Genomic DNA, 26,259 nt, shown 5'->3' with positions numbered 1-26,259 from the left:
TTTGACCTTTCTAGGGCCGCTCCCGTGGCACATGGAGATTCCCAGGCTAGGGGTCCAATTGGAGCCGTAGCCACCGGCCTACGCCAGAGCCACAGCAACATGGGATCTGAGCCGCGTCTGCAACCTACACCACAGCTCACGGCAACGCTGGATCCTTAACCCACTCAGCAAGGCCAGGGACTGAACCTGCAACCTCATGGTTCCCAGTTCGATTCGTTAACCACTGCACCACGATGGGAACTCCTATACTTCCATTTTAGATGCATTCTTTACAGAAAGGAAAAGTTGTAGAGTTTTACAAGGTTATGCCACAACTATTATTATTATTACTACTGATATTATTATGCAATTATTATTTCTTCCCCCCAAAACTCATCAGTCATTGCTGTAGAATGGAGAAAATTATTTATTGGAAGTTTCTCAACTGCCCCAGTTTGTAGGTTCACCTTTAGAACACGACTTCTCTCTTTCTGATTCTCTCTCTTTTCCCCTCATTAATGGAGAGAGGAGAAATTTGAGGCTCCTTCTGTCAAGAATGATGGTGGAAGTTGAACACATATCTTAAATTTCTAGTCAACTGTTGCTTCATCCTTTTTTTCTTTAAAGAAAAGTATTTGGCATTAATAATGAGGGAAAGGGCTGTAAAACATTCTGAAAATGAAAAGACAGGTAGAATGAACATTATCATCCCAGTGTACACTGTTTAGTTAGAGTCTTCTAGAATGAACAGAGAATTTATGGTCATGGGCATATCATCCCTGGATTTCATCAGCACTGGTTTTTCAAACATTTACAATTACTCAATATTCAAAATATCAACTGAGGTTTTCATGAACGGAAATGACTCTGTCCTCAGCATATAATTACTCTGATAGTACTTTAATCTTCAACAAAGATATACCTTAGACACAAACCATGAATCTAACAATTCAATCACTCCCAGCAAGTATCTACATCTGCCACTCTGAATCAGTTGCCAGATTTTCTGTGTTTATCAAACAGCCCATATCAGCTGTGAACATTTTCCCTTTCTAGTGCTTTTTCTGTAGCAAAAGCAATACAAATCCACCCTAGTCAGATGTTGCAGCGGACATACTTGCGTTGCCTGCCCACCTCCACTTTCTTGTTTGAAAGGACCTCAACTACTGACCCTGAGAAAGGGTGAGCCTAGGCTGTCATGTTTCCATCAGTATATACTGATCCTGCCACAATTAGGACTGACAGGATAGTAGGTAGGGGGAGGAGGAAGGTAGATACTTGACACAGGCTGTGTCAATTAGATTCTCATCCTTGAAAATCAAAATAAAAGATAAAAGTCACATTTGAGTCCCTCCTATACACAATTTATTCAGCCACTTGTTAAAGAATTAGTGGCTCAAGAAATAAAATTATTTCTTTTACAAGATAAATTCTATAAGTAATTATACACTATCTATATACTATACAGATACAGTATTTGATATCTGTATGCAAACACTCAGTATCTAATATCTGTATCTAAAAATCATAGAAGAGCATCCATATAATTTCGTAGGTTCCATATCACCAATTTACCATGAGATTTTTTTAAAAAGAAGATTTTGATTCAAGTTGCCTTTTAGTCACTACAAGTATGTCATAACCTCATCATACTAGAATTTTCTGTTGTGCATTATGGTTTGGTTTTTTTAAAAATAGATTAAATTTTAAAATGCTTGACAAAATATGATGGTGACAGCGTCTTTTGGGGAACAGAAAAGTTGTAATCCAAACCGCAGAACTATTTCAAATCTTTTTTAGGCTATTTTAATATTTTGGAAGATAGGACACAAAAGAAAAAGTCTTAAACCACAACTCCCCTATTCTTAGTTTAGTGCAATTAAAAAAAAAAAATCCTGGAAAACGTAAAAAAGCACTCATCCAAGAACACTCTCATCATAAAACTTCTAGTGCAAATAAGACTGGATAAGCACAAATGCTTGTAGACAGGGTGGTCAAACCTCTAAACAGCCTTCATTAACTACGTGACTGGCAAACAGCAGAGGAGAACGAGACTGGTCTAGTTACATATTAATACAGTTACAATGAACATTCTCTTTTTAAGTAAGTTGGACAATGAAGACAATTTTGGTTATTTAAGGATCTTGTTTCCTTGGTAATTATTTACATTTCACTGCCTCCATTAGAAATTCTCACATGACACAAACGTCATACAATGAAGCAGAACTTCTTTAGGCAATTTCTAAACATTTGAGAGGCTGTCAGATTATATTGTAAAAAGTAGGCAGCTGAATACTTTTTTTTTAGCCTTCTGAATCCTTCATGATCAAATTATTAGGTGTTTGAAAAATGAGCGAAGAACAGATTCTCTATACGTTGTGTTAAGTGGACTGAATTACTAAAATGAAAAAGAAGATAATTTCTCATATACAGTGACTGATTTTCAAAATCAACTCTGATCAGTCCTGGGCAATGACAAGGAGAGCAAAATGATAGGGAATACTCTGAAATAAGCACTTTCTCTGTGCTCCAAGGAGTTATGTTTTATTTCACTGTACTGCAGTGGAAGACAAGAATATAAGAGTTCTATAAGGTAGTATTAGAGATGAACATGCAACAATATATATTTTACGATTATGACTGTAAGTTCATTGCTCTCCTCCTTTCTAGACAAAAATTTGGATCCTCTGCATTTTCCTTTTTACATTTAGAAAAGCCACTGCTTGTCAGCATAAACACAGGAAGGGGGTAAACAACACCCACCTTTAAAGAGGTTCTAGTGAATGTACTACTCAACAGACAGGTATTACTCCATTTTATAAACTATAAACTTAAAAAGCTTCAGCTTCAAAGTACCCAGTTTAGAAACTATTAAGGTAATAGAAACCCAAGTATTTATGTGGTAATTGGCCCCAGTCATATATACATCTTGAAAGTGTAATTATAATAACGTCCACCATAATTTTCAGATTGGTTTTGGCAAAAGCCACAATAAAAAACAATGGCACCCATAAACACTAGTTTTATAATTTTTCCGTGTTTAAAAGACATTTTTGGTATCGGGATTTTTGAGGATATATTTGAAGGAATGAAAAGTTACAAGACATGATTAAAGAAGTCAGCAGTGATTACAATGAAATCACTGCTATGGAGTAACAGTAGCTCTAAAAGCATAAATGCATCGGTTATTAGAGCAGTCACATGGTGAGGTGTTTGAATGGAGCTGTTTACTACCCTGATTACACTCTGTGATATACTCTAGTAAATGTGATTTTTCTTTGGCAACTAGTGACCTTATACCCTATCTTGCAGAAAGCTGTTTCCCTACACCAAAACATACCACTCAGCACAACATTCCATTTGTCAAACATTACTGAAAAGTATCCAAGTGTGTGCTTATAACAAAAAATAAACTTTCACACTAAACGAAATCTGGTAGCCCAATATACAAGTAGATCAGGAAAAGTACCTTAAATTTTTTTGTGACAAAAATATTTGGATTATTAGAACCTTATTAACAGGTAAGGATGATGTGCATTATCTTGTAGGTTGCTAAGGTAGAGACTTTCCTGCATTACTAAGTCAGTCTATATAACAATATTACAAGTAGATGCATCATATGTTAATCAAACAGAAAAAAATATGTTCTAAGAATATATAGATAAATTACATAGGTAAATGTTCATATTCCAGAAGGATTTTCTTTAAAGATTTTAAAATTCCCTTAAAATATTTGATGGCTCAAAATTCAACACAGAAATAATCTATAATAATAATCTATAATATAATACTAATGTTTTCCAAATCCTAAAAGAACACAGCATTTCTCACTTAGTGACATCATACCTTTATATACAAAGGACACCAGTATCTTACCAGACCACTTCTAAAGGTATGCACAATTTTAAGTTGGTTTGTTTAACTAATGATAATTAGTGTTAAAGAGCTCAACGTAAAGGCTATACCTTTAGTAGATCAATAACCAAAAGGGAATATGGACTTAAACCCAAAGTTTCTTATTATATAACTAAACAGCATTAACGGATTAAAAAATTATATCTTTAGATATCATCATTTTTCTTTGCTAAATCTATTGGTGCATTCCTTGAATAGCATCACCATCTCCCAAATTAGTTTAAAACCTCATTTGCGTCATCTCATTAGTGGCAACATCCAACATTCTATGTACTAATAAATCCCATCCTCCTATCTCTATTCTCATTACCACTTGCCAAATTCAGACACTCATTACCTTGAGCTTAGAGAATTGCAGTAGCTTTCTATTTTCTCCAACTTTCATCTTTCCGCTTGGAAATCCATTCTATTCACAATATTTTTGGATTAAAACTTTAAAAACAGAAGTTCCCATTGTAGCTCAGTGGTAATGAGCCCGACTAGTATCCACGAGGACATGGGTTCAATCCCTGGCCTTGCTCAGTGGGTTAAGGGTCTGGTGTTGCCATGAGTGGCAGTGTAGGTTGCAGACGTGACTTGGATCCCAGGTTATTGTGGCTGTGGTGTAGGCCAGGAGCTGCAGCTCTGATTCAACCCCTAGCCTGGGAACTTCCATATGCCAAAGGTGTGGCCTTAAAAAAAGGTAATTTCCATGACTGCAGGGAATTTTTCATTTTGTTCACAAACAAATCCTCAATATCTAGCACGCTAACTACTGACTAGCACATGCTAAGACAGCCAGGAAGTATTTGTCGAATAAATGAATGTGAGATTAGATGACTGCTTCCAGCTCTAAACTCTGATTCTACTGACTTCTTGTGAGTATAGTCTTCCTTCTGGATTTAAAGGAAGAAAACCTCAGGAATCACTGGATCACGTGAAGAATACAAAAGGGCTTATTTATTGTCAGCTGTTTCCTTATACATAACTTTGAAGGGCACAGATAGCAGAGTGTGGAACACTGTGTCTGCCATCCTGCTTTTTTCCTTATATATTTTCTGGGGCTACAAAATTTACCTACTTTGCTTCTCCTACCCAGGGATTATTTACTTGTTGATGCAGTTTTGTTTGTACCACTCATTTAGTATTTAATACATATTGTCTTTACTGTTTATTTTTCTGCATGAAGTATTTTAATGTTTTATGTTCATACCAAAAGCAACCCAGTGAATAAGAACTATATTTTATACCCCCTTCTTAAAAAAATTATCCACAGCACTATAGAGAGTAATATTTATTGGTTGCTATTAATAATAATGGTATCTAAAAAAATCAAACATTACATTCTAACTAATTTGGAGCACTTAATTTATGAATCGCTTTATTACTATGCACACACTTTTCTCTTGCCTTTAATTTCTTGAGAAAAGGATTTAAGATTAATAGAATTTGAAGTAAATATTACTTATTTCCTCATAATGTAATCAAATGTATATGCATCATAAGAGATTATAAAAGGCCTATGACTCTTCCAGCCTTGGAAGGCCACAGGCAGGTAGCTCAGATACCTCAGACAAAGGGGATTTTAGAAACCACAGCTCTCCATTCGTCACTCTGTTCTTGATACTAGAAAAGACCTAGTGGTTACCAACGATTCTTAGAAGTCAGCAGGCTTGGGTTTTTCTCTCAGTGCCCTAGGATTGATGTACAGGTGCCACTGCTTGTTACTTAGAGGTGAGACAGAAATAGAAATGGTAAAGTAAGGGGATACCAGAAGGAAAAAGTAAAGGATACCCTAAGGATAAATGGCCCAACTTTAAGAAACCTTGGTTTTAAGGCAGGCTTTGAAAGGAGAGTTAGAAAATTTCACAAGTGAGGTCCTTTGGGAGGGCCATAAAAGTTAAGTGACTTCATTTTCCTTTCTTCATTCCCTTGGACCTATCCTTACTTTAAAGTGGCACAGAGAAATACTGATTCATTTCCTTGACTTGTAATTAGAGAGAGTAAAACAACTTAGCCAGTTTCTGCCTAGATCCAACTTTGAACCAAGTGTTGCCAGATAACATAAAGATAGTCCTCATTGGGCAACTCATCTACACTTATCAGAGAACGATATGCAGGTGAGCTGCTCTGCTTTCTGCTGTTCTATTTCTATTTTTCCCCAAAGAAAACAAAGGAGAATATCACTAAAAAATAAAGTCAGGCTACAAGGTTTGGAAAACTGGACTGAATGTCACTTTTGTATTGTATATATTTTAATATTTCAAATACTTAAGTAATTTGAAGGAAAATATCAGGAAAGCAGTGTGTACATAAACTGTTTCAATCATTTTAGTAATAGTCTTTAAAACTGGAATAGAGCACTATAATGTTATGCTTTTTTGATGGTTTTATGAGACCATAACTAAAGGTTCAACCAAAAGAAACATAAACTAAAAAGTTTAAAAAAAGTGCAAGTGTTTTAAACCCTTGATGTAATACATAAGGGGAACCTCTATATCAGGGGGTCCCTGACCAGTCAACGTGAATTGAATGCTCCTTTTGGTGGTCCACTCACCTACTCTGCTAAAGAAACTTCTAGTTAGTTCCTGAAGCCCTAACAGCAGGAATATGAACATTTAGATTCTCTCCAAACTCAGGGGTCTCACAGTTTAGAGAAAGCAGAAACTTTGCACAAAAAGATGATGATGTATCATTTGAAACAGTGGGCTCTCACACTGTATTTTCAGTAATCTAAGATCCTAGGGAATGCTTTGGGAGTTCTGTAAATGCATGCTTTGAGTTTCATTTTAAAATTTCATTTCAAAAATTAGGATTGAAATTATGCACATGAAAATTTATATGCCGGTTTTAGCATATAAGAAACCACCAATCTGCTAACACTTATCTACACCTGTAGTCAGTAAATGCCAAAAATGCTAATTTATGAAGAAACAATTATTAGAAAATTCTTTCTTTTTTTCTTTTGTCTTTTTTTTGCTATTTCTTGGGCACTCCCACAGCATATGGAGGTTCCCAGGCTAGGGGTCCAATTGGAGCTGTAGCCACCAGCCTACACCAGAGCCACAGCAACACGGGATCCGAGCGTGTCTGCAACCTACACCACAGCTCACGGTAACGTCAGATCCTTAACCCACTGAGCAAGGCCAGGGATCGAACCTGCAACCTCATGGTTCCTAGTCAGATTCGTTCTTAATATATTGATTTTCTAAGAAAGATTTAATTTAATTTTTATTTAATTATTATTATTATTATTTTTGTCTTTTTGCCATTTCTAGGGCCGCTCCAGCAGCTCCAGCTCTGATTCCCAAGCTAGGGGTCAAATAGGTTCACCAGAGCCACAGCAACGCAGGATCCGAGCCGCGTCTGCAACCTACACCACAGCTCACGGCAATGCCGGATCCTTAACCCACTGAGCAAGGCCAGGGATAGAACCTGCAACCTCATGGTTCTTAGCGGATTTGTTAACCACTGAACCATGACAGGAACTCCATAAGAAAGATTTTATTTTAAAAGAGAGTTACTTGGTCCAAAAAAGGTTTGAAAACCATTTACCTACATTCTAGAGTATAGAGAATCAAGGCAGATGATGAAACTGTAAGCAGACTGCACTATTACTATTTTGTAGCTTTTCATACTTTAATGCCAAGCTAAACCACTAGAAGTTATGATACATTTAATAGTAAAATATCACTGGAAAATACTTTAACATGTTCTCTATAAGCCAATATTTTGAAAATTGTAATAAGTAAAAGTTCAGTGTTGAGATCTGGCAAACCTTCTCTTTAAGCTATGAGGTAGACCAGGTAATAAATACTTCCTTTTCACCTTTGCCAAAATTTTATCTATACTGGGAAGGATTCAAATTCTCCCAAGAACAACAACATGCACCAGAAAAACACAAAAACCAAGAAAAGAGCCCACTATTCTGGTGTTGTTTGGAAAACATTTTAAGGTCTCTGGTATGTAATGTTATCTTACGAAACATTATGAAAGTATATCTTGGCATCCAGTTTAAAAGTTACTTAGCTATCTGAATTCAGAGGAATCCCAGATATGTTCATGCTTCTACCACATGCCCTTTAAGTGGAAAGGAAGCAACATGAATAAAGCAGTACCACCCTTTAAAACCGCATGTATAAAGGATACTCTTCACTATTTCGGATGTCAACTACCAGGAGCTTTGGTTTACTGGACTTGGTCTTCTTGGTGGGTGTTTTGAAGTGGCCTGTCACTGTAAGCTCACACAAATCAATCAGGTCTTCTGCTGAAATCCGGGGTGATACTTCTGACTTTAGGTCATTTAATGGAATGGATTCTCTTGACTGAAAAAAAAAAATGCACAAACACCACAAATAATAAGAACAGTAGAGAGAGACAAACTATAGCCAGTATACAATATCTTCGGGTTTTTTAGATCAGTCACCACAGCAAATGGGAGAACAGGAAATTGTGTCTTATTTTAGCAGTCCACAGTGCAACTGTCCACTACCACTGGTGTTTACTTTATTAGTCACACATATAGGAGAGCATGATTCTTTTGCTTCACTTCAAGTTCCTGGCTCAAATGTAAAGAGAGAAATGAGTCTGACTTTTCCTTAGGAGAGAGCACTGTTTACCTTTAGAAACAGCTCCTTTAAGCACACTTCATTTTTCTTCAAGTATAATATACCGTTGTGAATTGCATTAATTATAGCTCTGGTAATGTGAGAAACTTCTTTGTGACCAGTAACATACTAATTAAAGGAACTGGTTCCAATACGTAAGGGACTCTCATTTTATTTATTTATTTTTTTTCCAGCATGTGGAAGCTCCTGGGCCAAGGATAAAACCCATACTGTGACTACACTGGATCCTTAACCTGATGAGCCATCAGGGAACTTCCTGTATTGGACTTTTTTTTCTTCCTTTTTAGGGCTGTACCTGAGGTTTATGGTTCTTGGGCTAGGGGTCCAATCGGAGCTGCAGCTGCCAGCCTATGCCACAGCAATGTGAAATCTAAGCCTTATCTGCAACTTATGCTGCACCTTGCTGCAATGCCAGATCCTTAACTGACTGGGCCACAAGGGAACTACTGTATTGGGCTTTTATGACATGATTCATGTTATGTGTGAATGGTTGAATGGAAGTCAGATGTTCAGAAATGAAGAATACAATGCTTTCTTAGATATTAAAGCAAACTGACAACAAATCTTAATTGTAAAGGAGGTAAAAATCAGACTCCAGACTATCAAACCAGTATGTGCCTGTTATATGCATAAAACTGATTCAGAATAAGGGCTATTTACAATTATTCTTCAAGTTATTTAGTAGGGAGGATTCCTCCGGCCCTGCCCCATAAAAGGCAATGCAGTACAACTCAACTTGATTCAATATAAATTAGTTGAACACTAGTAGTCACTCTTGAAAGCTTATTTAACATAATTCGAGAATTTAGAAACTTTCAAAACTCACTTGATTTAAAATATGGGAATTCAAAAGGAAAATCTTATTTATATGCTTAGTAAGTTTTCAAAATTGCGTTTAATTATTTATCATTTGCTCACTTTCTCTCTTTTCTCATTTCCATCATGGGATTCCACATAAACAATTTCCTATTTATCCTATTTAGACTTCCTAGGAAGGAAGGAATAAAATCTTTGAATCACTTATTAGACAAACTTATTTTGAAAAAAAATATCTTCAATAGGAGTTTGTCAGCTCTCATCTCTTCAGTTTCCCTAACTATGCCATAAATTATTTAGCGGTAAAGCACTCGTTCTCTCACTTCATTAGTTTTAAAATAGAAGTGGAAATTGCTTAGCTTTATGGGTTTATTGCTCAATAAAAATAGGCATTAGAAATTTTAACTTTTTAATACTAGGAATTAAAGCAGCTTAAACATTCGGAAATTAAAGGTGCTTCAGAAAGATTAAATCTCTATAGGTATATTCCCCAGCTTTCACATGAAGCTGTACCTTTATGAAGATAAAATAAAGAACTTCTGATTACCCTAGTTCAGCTTTCAATCATTTAGTAATGAATGTGGCATTTCAAAAAGAGGTTTTGTCTGAACGAAAGGTGTGTCTTGATGAAGAAAAGAATTTGACCAAAGTATTCTCTGTGAAGAGCTGATTAAGAAAGATTTGACCTTGGCTTTGGTTCCAATCAGATGCATCATTTGTGAGGAGTTTTTCAAAGGAGACAAGTGCCTTGTGAAATGGTAAGAACAGAAGGAGAAAGGAATCTGATAAATTGATAATGTTCTGAACTTTGTGTATCAGCAAAGAACTTTAATATGCTGCATGCATGTTCCTCTGCAAATTAACTTTAGGAGATTAGTAAGTTATATTTAGGACAAATTATACTACTTTGCTTTTGAAGAAAGTGACTATAGTAGTAAAAACACAGAATCTAGTTTTTCTTTTATTAGAAGGTTTATATGCAATTTTACTATTTATTGTATAATTTCCACTTGGGGGCATAAAAATAAAACTTTCTCTATGCAGTCTGGCTCTTATTTATATTATTGACATTGGCATTTTCTTGTGTGACTAGAGTTTCAAATTCATGGAACTTCATTTATGGACAATGGACAAAAATTTAGGGTAACTATAGAACTATTCTGAAATGTCTATTATTATTCCTGCCCAAGAACCTATATATACAATGTATACTAAACTTAGATAGCAAATATCAGAAACCAATTGGTATGAGAATGGCTTTTTAAAATATTTAATATTTATATTTCTAACCCAGAGTCAGAATTTATTTAGCAGTGTTACTAACAAAAACCATCTTTCAGTAGAGGAGCTCTCTGAAAGGGTTATCTGGATATATTAGTGATATTGCTAAGCAAGCAAGCAAAACTCTAAACCTGGTAATAAGACAGGTATTTTGCTGTGTCCATTAAACTACTGGAAGAATGACTCTGGCATGGTACCTAACAGTCTGAAATGGTGGACTTTTTTAGTTTGTTTTTATATAAGGTGTTAGAGGATGTTCCAACTTCATTCTTTTACATGTAGCTATCCAGTTTTCCCAACACCACGTATTGAAGAGACTGCCATTTCTCCACTGTATATTTTCACCTCCTTTGTAGTAGATTCACTGACCATGGGTGTGTGGGTTTATTTCTGGGCTCTCTATTCTGTTGCATTGATCTATGTGTTTTTGAGACAGTACCATACTGTTTTGATGACTGTAGCTTTATAGTATAGCCTGAAGTCAGGGAACCTGATTCCTCTAGCTCTGTTCTTTTTTTTTCTCAAGATTTCTTTGGCTATTTGGGGTCTTTTGTGTATATATACAAATTTTAAAAGTATTTGTTTCAGTTCTGTGAAAAATGCATTGGTATTTTGATAGGAATTGCACTGAATATATAAATTGCCTTGGGTAATATGGTTAACAATATTAATTCTTCAAATCCAAGAACATAATATATCTTTTCACCTGTTTGTGCCATCTTCAATTTCTTTCATTGTGTCTTATAGTCTACCAAGTACATGTCTTTTACCTCCTTAAGTAGGTTTATTCCCAGGTATTGTATTCTTTTGATTTGATGGTAACTGGGCTTGTTTCCTGAATTTCCCTTTTTGATAGTTCATTGTTAGTGTATAGAAATACAATATATTTTTGTGTATTAATTTTATATCCTGCAACTTTACTGAACACATGATGAGATCTGGTAGTTTTCTGTTAGTGTCTTTAGGATTTTCTATGTATAGTATTATATCATCTGCAAATAGTGACAGTTATATTTCTTCCTTTCTAATACGGATTCCTCTTATCTCTTTTTATCTTATTGCTGTGGCTAGGACTTCCAATATTATGTTGAATGAAAGTGGTGAGAATAAGCTTCTTTGTCTTGTTCCTGGTCTTAGAGTAAATGCTTTTTTTCTGAGTATGATGTTAGTTGTGGGTTTGTCATGTTATGTTACGGTAGGTTCCTTCTACACCTGCTTTTTGGAGTTTTTATAAATGTATAATAAAAATTTTAATAAATGTGTGCTGAATTACGTCAAAAACTTTTTAGGCATCTATTGAGATGATCATATAGTTTTTATTCTTCAGTTTGTTAATGTGGTATATTACACTAATTGATTTGTGGATATTAAAAAAATCCTTGGATCCCTGGGATAAATCCCACTTGATCATGGTCATATAAAATTTGTGGATATTAAAAAATCCTTGGATCCCTGGGATAAATCCCACTTGATCATGATCATATAATATTTCTAATGAATTATAAGATTCAGTTTCTTAACATTTGCGGAACTGTAGACTTTTAATGAGGGTATGCCTATTTCCTCTTAAGTTGCATACACAACCAGCAAGATAAGGGTATAATTATATACACTTAAGTTTTAAGAAAAAAGGTCCTAAATAACTATAAAAACATATTAAATATGAAAATACAGAGCCAGTAACTAGAACACTCTTCCCGTATTTTCTGTCATGGATGCAGGCACTAACTTCAAGTTAATTACCCAGAACATAAATCTGAAAGTCATCAGATTCTTCCCTATTCTTCACTCCCGTCTAACATACCCCAAGTTCCACCAAAATAACTTTTAGGATTTGTTCCCTAATTCACTGCCCTTAGGGCCTCACATGGATAGGAGGAGATTTTGTCCCTCTTCCTATCTCTTTTTATCTTTGCTTCCCTCTTCATCTAAAGGCATCCTTTCTAATCTATATTCTAAATACCATTTGAGTTAAAAATAAAAAAATCTAATCATGTAAATTTTATAATTAAAAACACTTTAATGGCTTCTAGACACTGATAGAGTGAAATCCAAACTCCTTGACATCACATATAAAGCCTTTTATGAATTGGTCCCTGTCTATAATAGGCAGGAGACAATAGGCTTTGGAGTCATATTACCAGGACTCAAATTTTGGCCAGCCTACTCATCAGTATTTGACTTTGGGTAGGATATCTAACCTCTCTTCCCAATTTGTTCATAAATAAAGTGGCATAACAGCAGTTATCGGAACTCTCCTGGGTTACCGTAAGGATGAAACACTAATCTATATAAAGTATTTAAAATACTGTCTGACACACTGTCAGAGTTCAATAAAATTTTGCTTTCGCCTTTTTCTCACTCATCACACTTTGTACCTTATGTTTCGGCACTGCAAGACTATTTGCCTTTTCATACCACTGTGCCTTTGCCCACTTTGTTCCCTCTACTTAGAACGCCACAACATGTCCATCTAATAGATCCCTGCTCACCTTACAGGCATCAACTCAAATATTATTTTCTCTGTGAAGAAAGTCTTAAACTCCTGACAGGCTTATTTAGTTTCTCTTCTGTGTCCTCATAGGTGTCTGGTATACATCTTTATTGTAATAGGATTATGTACTTTCCACTAGACCAAAAGCTCCTCAAGGATAAGGAAAATAACTTCTACACCTATGTTTTCCATCTCAGAATATTACCTGACACATAAAAGGTATTAAAATGTATTTGCTGAATACAAATGAATAAAATAGCATTTCTAAATCTTCTATTACTTTTCCTGAGTACCTTTGTGCTATGGGGTATGTATAGCACTTGCATGTACATACCTCCAAACAACATGTATATGCCTTCATCACAGTAATTACTATACTCGTAATATATTATCTCTTTCTCCACCTGACTTACAAAAACCTTGAATGCAGGTTCTACATCTTTTCATCTTTGCTTCTCCAAAAGAAAGCACAAAATCTGGGACCAAAAAATGCAATAGATACATAATGAATAAATGAATGACTAAAATATGATAAAATAATGTTACAGAGCAGAATCTATTCCTATGTCTGGATTCCTAGAAAGACTCTTCAGGGATGGCAAATCATCAGATTCTCTCTAGCCTCTGGGCACTGTGACAGTTAATCAAGAACACTGACATCTATATCTACCTCAGTAATTTCTCACAGTTCACCTTTCCTTTCCTCAACTGAAAAATTGAAGATGACAGCTGCTACCCTATAAACTTGCAAAATGTACTCTAATTAATTGAAAGAAGGTAGATAAATACAAAGAAGGCAAAAAATAAACACAGAGAGAAAAAGAGAGACAATATAGTGGAGTACAAGGACTCAAGCTCATCTCCTCTCATGAAAACACCAAAATTACAACTGCTTAAAAACCATCAACAAAATAACTGGAAGATACCAAGAAAGATGTCCTACAACCAAAGACAAAGAGGTCACATCAAGACAGTAGGAGGGGCACTTTTGTGATATAAGCAATTCCATACACATTGGGTGGGTGACCCTTAGACTAAAAAATAACTGTATCACAGGAGTGAGAGTTCCAACCCCCATGTCAGGTTCCCCAGATGGGGAGGTCTAGCATTGGAGGGAGGAGCCTCCAGAGCATTTGGTATTAAAGGCCAGTGGGGCTTGAGTGCAGGGGCTCCATAAGAATCTGGGTCACACCTACCTATGAGTCTTAGAGGGTCTCCTGGGGAAGCAGGGGAATGCTGTGGCTCACTATGGGGGCAGAATAGTGGAGACTGAGGTCCTAGGGAACAATTACGGCTTGAACTCCCCTGGAGGTGTCCATTTTGGAAAAAATCTGGCCCCACACATCAAGGCAGAAAATCTCCAGGCCAAACAACAAACAGGGTGGGAACAAGTCCCACCCATCACCAAACAGGTTGCCTAAAGTCTTCCCAGGCGCACAGACACCTCTAATCACACAAAGAGACAAAGGCACACCAACCAGAGGGATAAAACTCAGCTCTACCTACCAGTGGGCAAGCACAAGTCCCTTCCACCAGGAAGCCTGCCACAAGCTTGTTATCAACTTTACCTATAAAGATGGAAGACACCAGAAGTGAGAGACTATAACCCTGTAGTCTGCAAGAAGGAGACCACACAAAAAGCTATACAAAATGAAATGACAGAGAAACATGAGCCAGATGAAGGAACAAGAAAAAAAAAAAAAAAAACAAACCCAAAACCAGCTAAGTGAATTGGAGATTAGCAACTTCCATGAAAAAGACTTCAGACTAATGATAGTAAAGGTCATCCAAGATCTTGGAAATCAACTGGATTGATAAATTACAAGAAACATTTAACAAATAACTAGAAAATTTAAAGATTAAACAAGCAGAGATGAAAAACACAATAACTGAAATAAAAAAAAACTCACTAGAAGGAAGCAACACAGAACACAGGAGAGAGAAGAACAAATAAGTAAGGTGAAAGACAGATTGGGAGAAATCACTGATGCAGAACAGAATAAAGATAAAAGAATGAAAGAAATAAGGACAGTCTAAGAGAACTCTGGGACAACTTTAAATGCACCAATATTCACATTATAGGAGTGCCAGAAGGAGAAGAGAGAGAGAGAGAGAAGGCTGGAGAAAATATTTGAAGAGATAACAGCTGAAAACTTCCTTAACATGGGAAAGGAATCATTCACTCAAACCCAGGAAGCACAACAACAGTCATATAGAATAAACCCAAGGAGGAACACCCTGAGACACATATTAATCAAAATGACCAAAATTAAAGACAAAGAGAAAATACTGAAAGCAGTTAGGGAAAAGCAACAAACAACACACAAGGGAACCCAATAAGGTTATCAGCTGATTTTTCAGCAGAAACTTTGCAGGCCAAAAGGGAGTGGCATGATATACTTAGTGATGAAAGGAAAAAAGCTCCAACCAAAAATACTCTACCCAGCAAGGCTCTCATTCAGATATGAAAGAGATATCAAAAAAGCTTTACAGACAGGTAAAAGCTAAGAAAATTGAGCATATCCAAACCAGCTTTACAACAAATACTAAAGGAACTACTCCAAGTAGAAAAGAAAAGACCTCAACTAGAAACAAGAAGATGGCAAATAGGAAGGCTTTAGTGTTGTGTTTGGATTGCTTTTTTTCTTATTTGTGTCTGCAGTCTATTGCAGATTTTTGGTTTGCTATTACCATAAGGTTTTGATGTAAGACCAGATGGACTTAACAGATATTTATAGACTATTCCATCTAAAAGCAGCAGGATACACATTCTTATCAAGCACACAAGGAATATTCTCTAGGATAGATCACATTCTGGGCCACAAATCAAGCCTCAGTAAATTTAAGAAAAATTGAAATTATATCAAATATCTTTTCTGACCATAATGTGATATGACTGGAAATCATTACCACTACCCTTCCCAAAAAAACCCTATAGAAAGACAGGGTAGACACTAGATAATATGCTACTAAACAACCAATGGATTACTGAAGAAATCAAAGAGGAAATCAATCAATACCTAGAGGCAAATGAAAATGAAGACACATCAATCAAAAACCTATGGGACACAAATGACAGCAACATCTTCTCAGATCCACCTCTCAGAGTAATGAGAGTAAAAACAAAAATAAACAAATGGGACTTAATCAAACTTAAAAGTTTCTGTACAGCAAAGGACACCCTAAACAAAACGAAAAGACAACCCACAGAATGGGAGAAGATCTTTGCAAATGAATCAACTGACAAGGGACTAATCTCCAAGATTTATAAACACCTCCTACCGCTCAATACCCAAAACACAAACAACCCCATCAAAAAGTGGGCAGAAGATCTAAACAGACAGTTCTCCAAAGAAGACATACAGATGGCCAAAAAACACATGAAAAGATGTTCAACATCTCTCATCATTAGAGAAATGCAAATCAAAACCACTGTCAGGTACCACCTTATACCAGCCAGAATGGCCATCATCAAAAAGTCTACAAACAATAAGTGCTAGAGAGGGGGTGGATAAAAAGGAACCCTATTACATTCTTGGTGGCATTGTAAATTGGTGCAACCACTGTGGAAAACAGTATGGAGATTCCTCAGAAAACTAAAAATAGAACTACCATTTGATCCAACAATCCCACTCCTGGGCATCTATCCAGAAACAACTATGACTCGACAAGACACATGTGCTCCAATGTTCACTGTAGCACTATTTTCAATAGCCAAGACATGGAAACAACCTAAATGTCCATTGACAGAGGAGTGGATAAAGAAGATGTGGTACATATACACAATGAAATATTACTCAGCCATTAAAAGGGACAAAATACCAGCATTTTTAGCAACATGGATGGACCTAGAATTTATCATGCTAAGTGAAGTCAGTCATACAATGAGACACCAACATCAAATGCTTTCATTGACATGTGGAATCTGAAAAAGGGACACTGCATTTCTTTGCAAAACAGATACTGACTCACATACTTTGAAAAACTTATGGTTTCCAAAGGAGACAGTTTGGGGGGTGGGGGGATGTGCTGGGGTCGTGGGATAGAAATCCTATAAAATTGGATTGTGATGATCATTGTACAACTATAAATGTAATAAATTCATTGAGTAATTAAAAAAACATAAAAAAACAAACCTATGGGATGCAGCAAAAGCCATTCTTAGAGGAATATTTAAAGCAGACTCATCAAGAAAAAAGGGAGGGATTGAATCAGTAAAATTAGAAATGCAAAAGGAGAAGTTACAGTGGACAACACAGAAATACAAAGGATCATAAGAGACTACTACAAGCAATTATATGCCAATAAAATGGACAACCTAGAAGAAGCAGGCAAATTCTTAGAAAGGTATAATCTTCCAAGACTGAACCAGGGGAAAGATAGACAGACCAATCACAAATACTGAAATTGAAACTGTGATTAAAAAACTTCCAGCAGGGGGACTCTTCTCCCTCCCAGCAGTCCTGGGAGCTATTTGCTTTCCTATAACAAAGACTTTGCTTGCTTGCTGCCTGTGTATGTTCATGAAGTTCACTCTTTGACTGTGTGAACAAGAACCCGGATTCTGGTAACATCTTTCTGGCATCATCTTTTGGGGAATTGTCTGGGATCTGATCCAATACACCAGTGCTCACAAGTGGTGAGCTTTCTACTTTTTTCAGTCTCATTTGCCTCTGAAAGGAGGGTGAGTGTGTGAATGAGTGTACCAATCTGAAACTCATCCTGGACAGGAAGCTACTGCGAAGTCCCAATCCACGGTTCTGTTTAAGCTCCTGAGTGACCTCGTAGGGCTAAAAGGCAGCCCTTCTGAATCCAACTGGGCCAGGAGTCCGGTCGGTGGTTTAAACCGTCCTGCCACATGTCAAGAGGCACCAAAGGGGTATCCCAAGAGGGAGACAGCCGGAGACGGACGAAGCGAGTCACGAGGGAAACTTTCCTTCCCATTCCCCCCACCCTGAAATCTCCTCTATGTACTCTAGTCTTTGTAAAGCATTTGGGAAATCATAGATTACTATATTTCTGAAGGTTAGCAATTGTTGAGAAGCAAGTGAGGAACAAAAATGCTGTTTTTTTTGGTTAATTCTTGAAAGGTGATAAAGGGTTTAATGCAGCCGTTCCTAACCCCTTAACGAGATTCTCACTCCATGTTCCCTGCTTCCTACAGTATGTTAGGACCTAGCATTTTACAGTAAATGATGTTAGCTGAGTGGCCAGAGTCCAAATTTTGATGGAAATCTATCTTTTAGTAGTGTCCCTAAGAGGACAAGACACAAGGAGACCCCTTGCACTATGGGGGGTGGGGGAAATGTTAAGGGCTATACGGACAGAAGTCCTCATAATCCAGTTCCATAAGCTTAGGGAATTCCCCTTGAATTATAAGTCCATCCCATTAAATCATACTTCTGGTCTTCTACCCTCTGCTATTTTTAGCTAGTTCAGCACCCCTTGGGCTTTAGGCCAATTATTACCACTTCTTACACAACTTCACCCTTGCCCCTTATGCTGGGTTCAGTCACTGTTATATTCTTCTTGTCAAGTGATGCCCAATCGCCTTAGGGGTTCTTTAAAGGGCTGACTAATCCGATCCTTTATCATTTCCTTTGCTGTGGGAGCAAAGTAAACAGACCTCTAGATGTTAAGACCACCCTGAGTTATTACCATGCCTGTGAGGGAGGAGTTCATAATTAGTATTCATCCGAATTAGGCCAAGTGTTTAACCTCAGAGCCCGGGCATGGTCAGTTTTGCTCTTTGCTATGTACTTTCACCCTGGTTGGAGAAACCGGCAACTGGTTCATCCAATTTACCGGTTAACTGTGGCTTTGTAGCTTTCCTAATATTAACAGAGGGCATGTCAGAGCAAGCATCTTAGGATTTCAAAGCTCAGGGCAGGGACTCTATGCCTGGGTTTTCTTCACCTCTGTCGCGAGACAGACAATGGGCAGGGACAATGGGAGAAGAGGCTACGCTGGTAATGAGTGGTTAATTCCAGTCAGCCTAAGGTTGGATGGAACATTTGACCACTAATGTCTAGATGCTCTGTACAAGAGAGGGGACGCCCTCACACAACTGAGAAAGGACAATAGGTGCTGGACGCCATTCTTTTCTCTTTCTCAGATGGGAGCCACATCCTCAAGCCTAGTGCATGGCTCAATAGCAACTCCCCTGACATGTGCCTTGAAGAACTGGGAAAAGTTTGATCCTCAAACTCTGAGAAAGAAATGCGTAGGTTTTTTTTTTTTTTTTGCACGAAAGCCTGGCCACTATATAACCTGTTGGACGGGGAATGATGGCCATCTGAAGGCTCTCTAGATTATAATACTATTCTCCAATTAGACCTATTTTGTAGATGAGAAGGGAAATGGTGAGAGATGCCTTTTGTTCAGATGATCTTTACAATGAGGGAAGATACTAAACTGAGGAAGGCTTGTGGACTTCCCCAGTGCATTACACCAACTCCCTCAGGAGCTAGGTGCCCACCATATCCTGGCCCAACTGGGTCAGACCTTCCCAAAGTTAATCAGCCTTCTTCAACACTGCCCAGGGCTCCTCCTCTCCCCCCTCCAGTGCCAAAGTTATATCCCTCTTTACTCCCTTTGCAAGAGGTAGCAAATGGAAAATAGGGACCAGTATGGGTCCATGGCCTTTTCTGCTTCAGGACTTAAGGCAGATAAAAACAGATTTGGGAAAATTTGCGGATGACCCAGACAGATATATCGAGGTCTTTCAGGGTCTCATGCAGTCCTCTGAGTTAGCCTGGAAGGACATCATGTTCTTACTAAACCAGACATTGACTATAAGTGAAAAAAATAAAGTCTTAGAAAATGCTCAAGGCTAGGGAGATGAGTGGTATGCTATAAATGCCAGAGGCAGATCAGAGAGGAATGAACAAGATTCCCCATAAGGGTGTCAGGTGGTTCTTACGAGTGATCCTAATTGTTCTACTGATAAGGGGGATAAAGACAATTGGCACAGAAATCATATTTATTACTTTTATAGTTGAGGTACTATAAGCTGCATGAGTAAAGCCTGTTAACTACTCCAAACTATTGGAGGTTTGTCAAGGGGAAAGAGAGAGCTTTCTTAGAAAGACTCAGAGAGGCATTGAGAAAGCATTCACCAATGGACCCAGAATCAACAGAGGGCCAAATAATTCTTAAAGACAAATTTATAACTCAGTTGGCTCCAGATATACAGAGAAAGCTCTAAAAATTACCTTTTACCCCGACCTGGAGCACCTTCTTAGAGTAGCAACTCAAGTATATTATAATCAGGACCAGGAAGAACAGGAGGACAAAAGGAGAGACAGAGAAAAGGCTGAGGCTCTAGTTATGGCACTACAGGGAATAAACTTGGGAGTTTCCAAGGCGAGAGGACTAGGGCAGAGACCTAAGCCTGGAGCCTGTTTCCTCTGTGGAAAAGAGAGATACTTTAAATGGGAATGCCCCAAAGCTCAGGCTAAGCACCTAGGCCACGTCCCACATGTCAGGGAAATCACTGGAAGAGGGACTGACCCTGAAGACAGAGGTCCCTGGGGTTGACCCCTTAGTTCCCAGGATCAAGACTGACAGGACCCAGGGCTTTTCATATTCGTTCCTGTCCTTATCACCACTCGGGAGCTCAGGTGACTACAGATGTAGGAGGACAGCTTATTGACTTCCTCCTGGATACAGGAGCCGCCTTTTCCGTCCTCCTCAACCCTGGGCCCCCTTCAAATAAATGTGCCACTATTCGTGGTATTTCTGGCAAGCTGGTTACAAAATTCTTTACACAACCTTTGAGTTGTAACTGGGAGTCCATTTTCTTTTCTCATGCTTTTCTGATAGTTCTGGAGTCCAACTCCACTTTTAGGAAGAGATACCTTGTCAAAGGTTAATGCCTCAATTCACATGACAATGGAGCCTAATCAAGGTTTATGCCTCCCTTTGATGGAAGTATTGACCCAGATGTCTGGGCCATAGGAGGAAAGATAGGAAGAGTGAAAAATGCTCAACTGGTGCCAGTAACTCTTAAAGATCAAAATTTATTTCTTTGCCAAAAGCACTATCTTCTGAGACCCGAGGCACAACAGGGACTTATCCCAATTATAAGAAACCTAAAAGAACAGGGACTATTAATCGAATGCAACAGCCCTTGTAACACCCCTATATCGGGAGTGCAAAAGCCTAACAGGGATTGGTGCTTCATGCAAGACCTTCATCTGGTAAATGAAGCAGTAGTCCTATTACCAACAGTGGTGCCCAACCCCTACTCTCTCCTCTCACAAATTCTAGAAATAACAGCCTGGTTTACTGCATTAGATTTAAAAGATGACTTTTTCTTCATTCCCTTGGCTCAGACTTCACGATTTATATTTGCTTTTGAGGACCCCTCATACTTGTCCACATGATGAACTTGGACTGTCTTGCCTCAAGGGTTTAGAGGCAGTCCTCATTTTTTTGGATAAGAAAAAAATGCATTTTTATAAATTATAAAAGACAGTCCATGGTTGCTTTAGAAAAGTAGAATGTGTGTGCTTTCAGTAAAGAAGGAATGAGGAATGGAATTGCATTTTATTAAGGGAAAAGAAAGATAGTCTATCTTTAGCTTGTTGCTCTGGATGGAAAAATAACGGGCAGACTAATATGGATACAGAAAGTGATGCAAGGTGTGTGGGAAGTGGATACTGAGAAAAGATTTTGTGCATGGTGGGGACTAAGTTTAGAATAAATTTAATTTTAAAAGTAAGGTGGTGCCATAAATCACATTCCTCACAAAGACAAGGTAACTTTCTATTATAGACAGACCAAGGAAACAGCATAAAAAATTTTTCATGACCGGCTGGAGAAATCAGAAAAATCATACCGGTTAAAGGTATTTTAATCAATTTAATCAAATATAGGATCAATATATGTGGATCACTCCTGAAAAGGGTTATTTAACCCAGCCCGCATCTAATTGCTGGGAGCAAAATAAATATTATGTTGGATTTGGGGGGCAACACCTATCCGCTAATGAGCTAAAACCTTTAGGACATTTAGCAACTAAACATTGTTTACAAATCACTCAGGTCACATACAGTCCAGATATGATTCCCGCAAGGCCTGGAATCGACTGGGGATTTAATCTTGGAGTAAGTTGCCTATCCCTGAATGAAATTTATTAATTATGTGGAACTAATCTGTGGCCTTGGCTGCCCCCAGGATGGGTAGGGCGATGTACTCTGGGATTGGCTTTTATTCATGGCAACATTATGAAAACTCTGAGCTGAGCACCAGCCAACCTTCCCTATTTACATGCTAGATGGGCCAGATCAGTGTTCTACTGGTATGATTACTTAACAGCGATAGTTGTGCCTTCATTGAGAACCACTGACATAATGCTGTGGGTGGAAGCCTTAACTAACTTTATTCAAGCTCTTAATGATACTGCAGAACTATTTCTACCCTAAATATGGAACAACGACAAATAAGAAAAGTAGTGCTACAAAACCAAATGGCTTTAGATATGCTCACTGCAGCTCAAAGAGGTACCTGTACATTATAAAATGTAAATGTTGTGCCTATATTCCTGATTATTCACAGAATGTGTCTGATTTTCTGCTAGATATCCAGCAGCAGATTCATGAGATGTCCGATCCAGCTCCAGCTTTTGGAGCTGCCCTCTGGAACTGGTTGACCTCCTCCCCTTGGGGGAAATATTTCCTCACCAGAGTCATTGTTGTGAACTCGATCCTTTTATTTGGACCCTGTGTAATTAATTGTACTTCTCGCTTCATTACATCCCAATTAAAAGCTATCAACCTTCAAATGGTGATAGAAGGGATACCCAATGGCATGTATTGAAGCCCACTTGACCATCCCATGAGCGGAGACCTAACTGCTTTCCCCTAATGACGCCCCTTTTCAGCAGGAAGCAGTCAGAGTGGTTGTCACTCCTTTTCTCCCCACAGTCAGAGTTTCTAACTCTAGAAGCGGGGATTGAGGCAGAATAATAACTCAGGTAGTCAGTGTAGGAGCATGGGCTTTGATGCATTCTTTGATATGGCTATTGATTAACATTTGTGGCTTAAGGGCTCAGGGAGTAACATCCCCACAGGCCTTGTTTACTAGGAAGTGTACCTACGCCCAGGTGGACATTAATCCCTATCCCCTTGTGACTCAGTTTACGTGAAGAAAGTTTATGGGAAGAAGTTTATGGCAAAGAAACCATGAAACTTACAGGACATTTCCACCCTTAAAGCACTATTGGATAAGAAAGGATATAGGTAATTGAGCAAGGCCAATGGGAGAAAACCACATCTTTCTGGACCCCACCCTGGTACCCCCCATCTTTAATGGATAAAAAATTCTACAGGACAACAGAGAGTGGGGGGCTCTTCTTCCCCTTCCAGCAGCCCTGGGAGCTACTTGCTTTCTTGTAATACTGTGCTTGCTTGCAAATAAATAAATAAATAATAAAATAAAATAAAAAACTTCCAGCAAACAAAAGTCCAGGACCAGATGTCTTCACAGGTGAATTCTATCAAGCATTTGGAGAAGAGTTAACACCTATCCTTCTGAAACTATTCCAAAATGTTACAGAGGAAGGAACATTCCCAAACTCATTCTATGAGGTCACCATCACTATGATACCAAACTACACAAAGATACCAAAAATAGGAATATTACAGGCCGATAACACAGATGCAAAAATCCTCAACAAAGTACTCACAAACCGAACCCAGAAGTACATTAAAGGGACCATACATCATGATCAAGTGGGTTTTCTCCCAGGGGTGCAAGGGTTTTCCAATATCTGAAAATCAATCAGTGTGATATACCACATCAAAAAATTGAAGAAAAAAATGATCATATCAATATGTGCAGAAAAAGCACTTGACAAAATCCAACACCCATTTCTCATAAAAACCCTCCAGAAAGTGGGCATAGAGGGAACCTACCTCAGTATACTAAAGGCCATATATCACAAACTCAGCTAACATCATTCACAATGGTGAAAAGCTGAAAGAAGTCCCACTAAGATCAGGAATGAGACAAGGATGACCACTCTCCTCACTTTATTGAACATAGTTTTGGAAGTCCTAGCCATGGCAACCAGAGGAAAAAAAAGAAATAAAAAGGAATCAAAATTGGGAAAAAAGAAGTAAAACCGTCACCATTGTTGTTGTTTGCAGGTGACATAATACTATATATTCAAAATTCTAAAGATATTACCAAAAAACTGTTAGAACTCATCAATGGATTCGTAAAGTTGCAGGTTACAAAATTAATACACAGAAATCTATTGCATTTCTACATGCTAACAATGAAGATCAGAAAGAGAAATTAAGGAAACAATCCCATTTACTGTGACATAAAAAAGAATAAAATACCTAGGAATAACCTAACTAAAGAGACAAAACACGTGTATTCTGAAAACTAGATGATGTTGATGAAAGAAATCAAAGATGGTACAAGCAAATGGAAAGATATACCATGCTCTTGGACTGGAAGAATTAATACTGCCAAAATGACTATACTATCCAAGGCAATCTACAGAGTCAATGCAATCACTATCAAATTACAAGGGCATTTTTCACAGAACTAGAACAAAAAAAATTTAAATCTGTATAGAAACACAAAAGACCCCCAACAGCCAAAGGAATCTTGAGAAAGAAAAATTGGCCTGGAAGAATCTGGTTACCTAACTTCAGACTATAATACAAAGCTATCATAATCAAAAGAGTATGGCACTGGCACAAAAAACAGAAATACAGATCAATGGGACAGAATAGAAAGGCCAGAAATAAACCCACACAGCTATAGTTTACTAATTTAAGACAAAGGAGGACAGAATATACAATGGAGATAAAGTCTCTTTAAAAAGGTGAGTTGGGAAAACTGGACAGCTACAGGTAGAAGAATGAAATTAGAACATCCTCTAACAACATACACAAAAATAAAGTCAAAGTAGATTAAAGACCTAAATATAAGACCAGATACTATAAACTCTTAGAGGAAAACATAGACTGAACACTCTCTGACATAAACTGCTACAATATCTTCTTAGAATCAACTCCTAGGGTAATGAATATAAAAACAAAAATAAACAAATGGGACATAAATAAAAGTTTTTGCACAGTGAAGTAAACTATCAACAAAATGAAAAGACAATGCACAGAATGGGAGAAAATATTTGCAAATGATGTAACTGAAAAGGGATAAATCTCCAAAGCATACAAACCACCCATGCAGCTCAATATCAAAGAAAAAAAATCAAAATAGGCAGAAGTTCTAAACAGACATTTCCCCAAGGAAAACATACAGATGGGCAAAAAAATGCTCAATGTTGATAATTATTAGAGAAATAGAAATCAAAACTACTTCGAGGTATTACCTTACACCAGTCAGAATGGCCATTATTTAAAAAATCAACTAGCAATAAATGCTTGAGATGGTGTGGAGGAAGGGGAACCCTCTTACAATGTTGGTGGGAAAATAAATTGCTATAACCATATGGAAAACATTATGGAGGTCCCTCAAAAATCTAAAAGTAAAACTAACATACAATCTGGCAACCCCACAGTTAGGCATCTTCTGGAGAAAACCATAATTCAAAAAGATACATGCATCCCAATGTTAATTACAGCACTTTACAATAGACAAGACATTGAAGCAGCCTAATGCCTGTTGACAGAGGAATGAATAGAGAAGATGTGGTACATATATGCAATGGAATATTACTCAGCCATAAAAAGAATAAAATAATGTCATTTGCAGCAACATGGATGGACCTAAGTGATTGTCATATTAAGTGAAGTTACACAGTTAAAGATCATATATCACTTAGATTTGGAATCTAAAAAAAAAAAAAAAAAAGGATACAAATGAACTTATTTGCAGAAGAAAAACAGACTCACAAACATTGAAAACAAGCTTATGGTTAAGAAAGGGAGGAGGGATGGACCAGGGGTTTGGGATTGGCAAATGCACACTATGTAATGATTGGTTAATGGGGATATTCCAGGAATGAAGGATGGCTCAATATAGGCCAATTAGAACAAGGAACTCTACTTAATGTTCTGTGATGGTCTATGTGGGAAAAGAATCTGAAAAGAATGGATGTCTGCATGTATATAAATTTGTTGTATAGAAGAAATTATCACATCATTGTAAATCAACCATACTTCAATAAAATATTAAAAAAAT

At 37.5% G+C, this 26,259-nt stretch overlaps 1 protein-coding gene across 4 annotated transcripts in view; it reads right to left on the bottom strand.

Annotated features, from left to right (window-relative positions):
* The window catches only part of TBCK (TBC1 domain containing kinase), a 226,236-nt gene that overhangs the window by 31,933 nt on the left and 168,044 nt on the right, over window positions 1–26,259 (bottom strand). For all 4 annotated transcript variants that reach the window (XM_021101700.1, XM_021101699.1, XM_021101698.1 and 1 more), the window contains one exon: window positions 8,023–8,198. In XM_021101700.1, the coding sequence (XP_020957359.1) occupies window positions 8,023–8,198 (176 nt within the window). The remainder of the gene's footprint in view (window positions 1–8,022; window positions 8,199–26,259) is intronic.

Source organism: Sus scrofa, chromosome 8 (assembly GCF_000003025.6).
Source record: "Sus scrofa isolate TJ Tabasco breed Duroc chromosome 8, Sscrofa11.1, whole genome shotgun sequence".
NCBI lineage: Eukaryota > Metazoa > Chordata > Mammalia > Artiodactyla > Suidae > Sus > Sus scrofa.
This window is presented reverse-complemented; position numbering and strand designations above follow the sequence as displayed.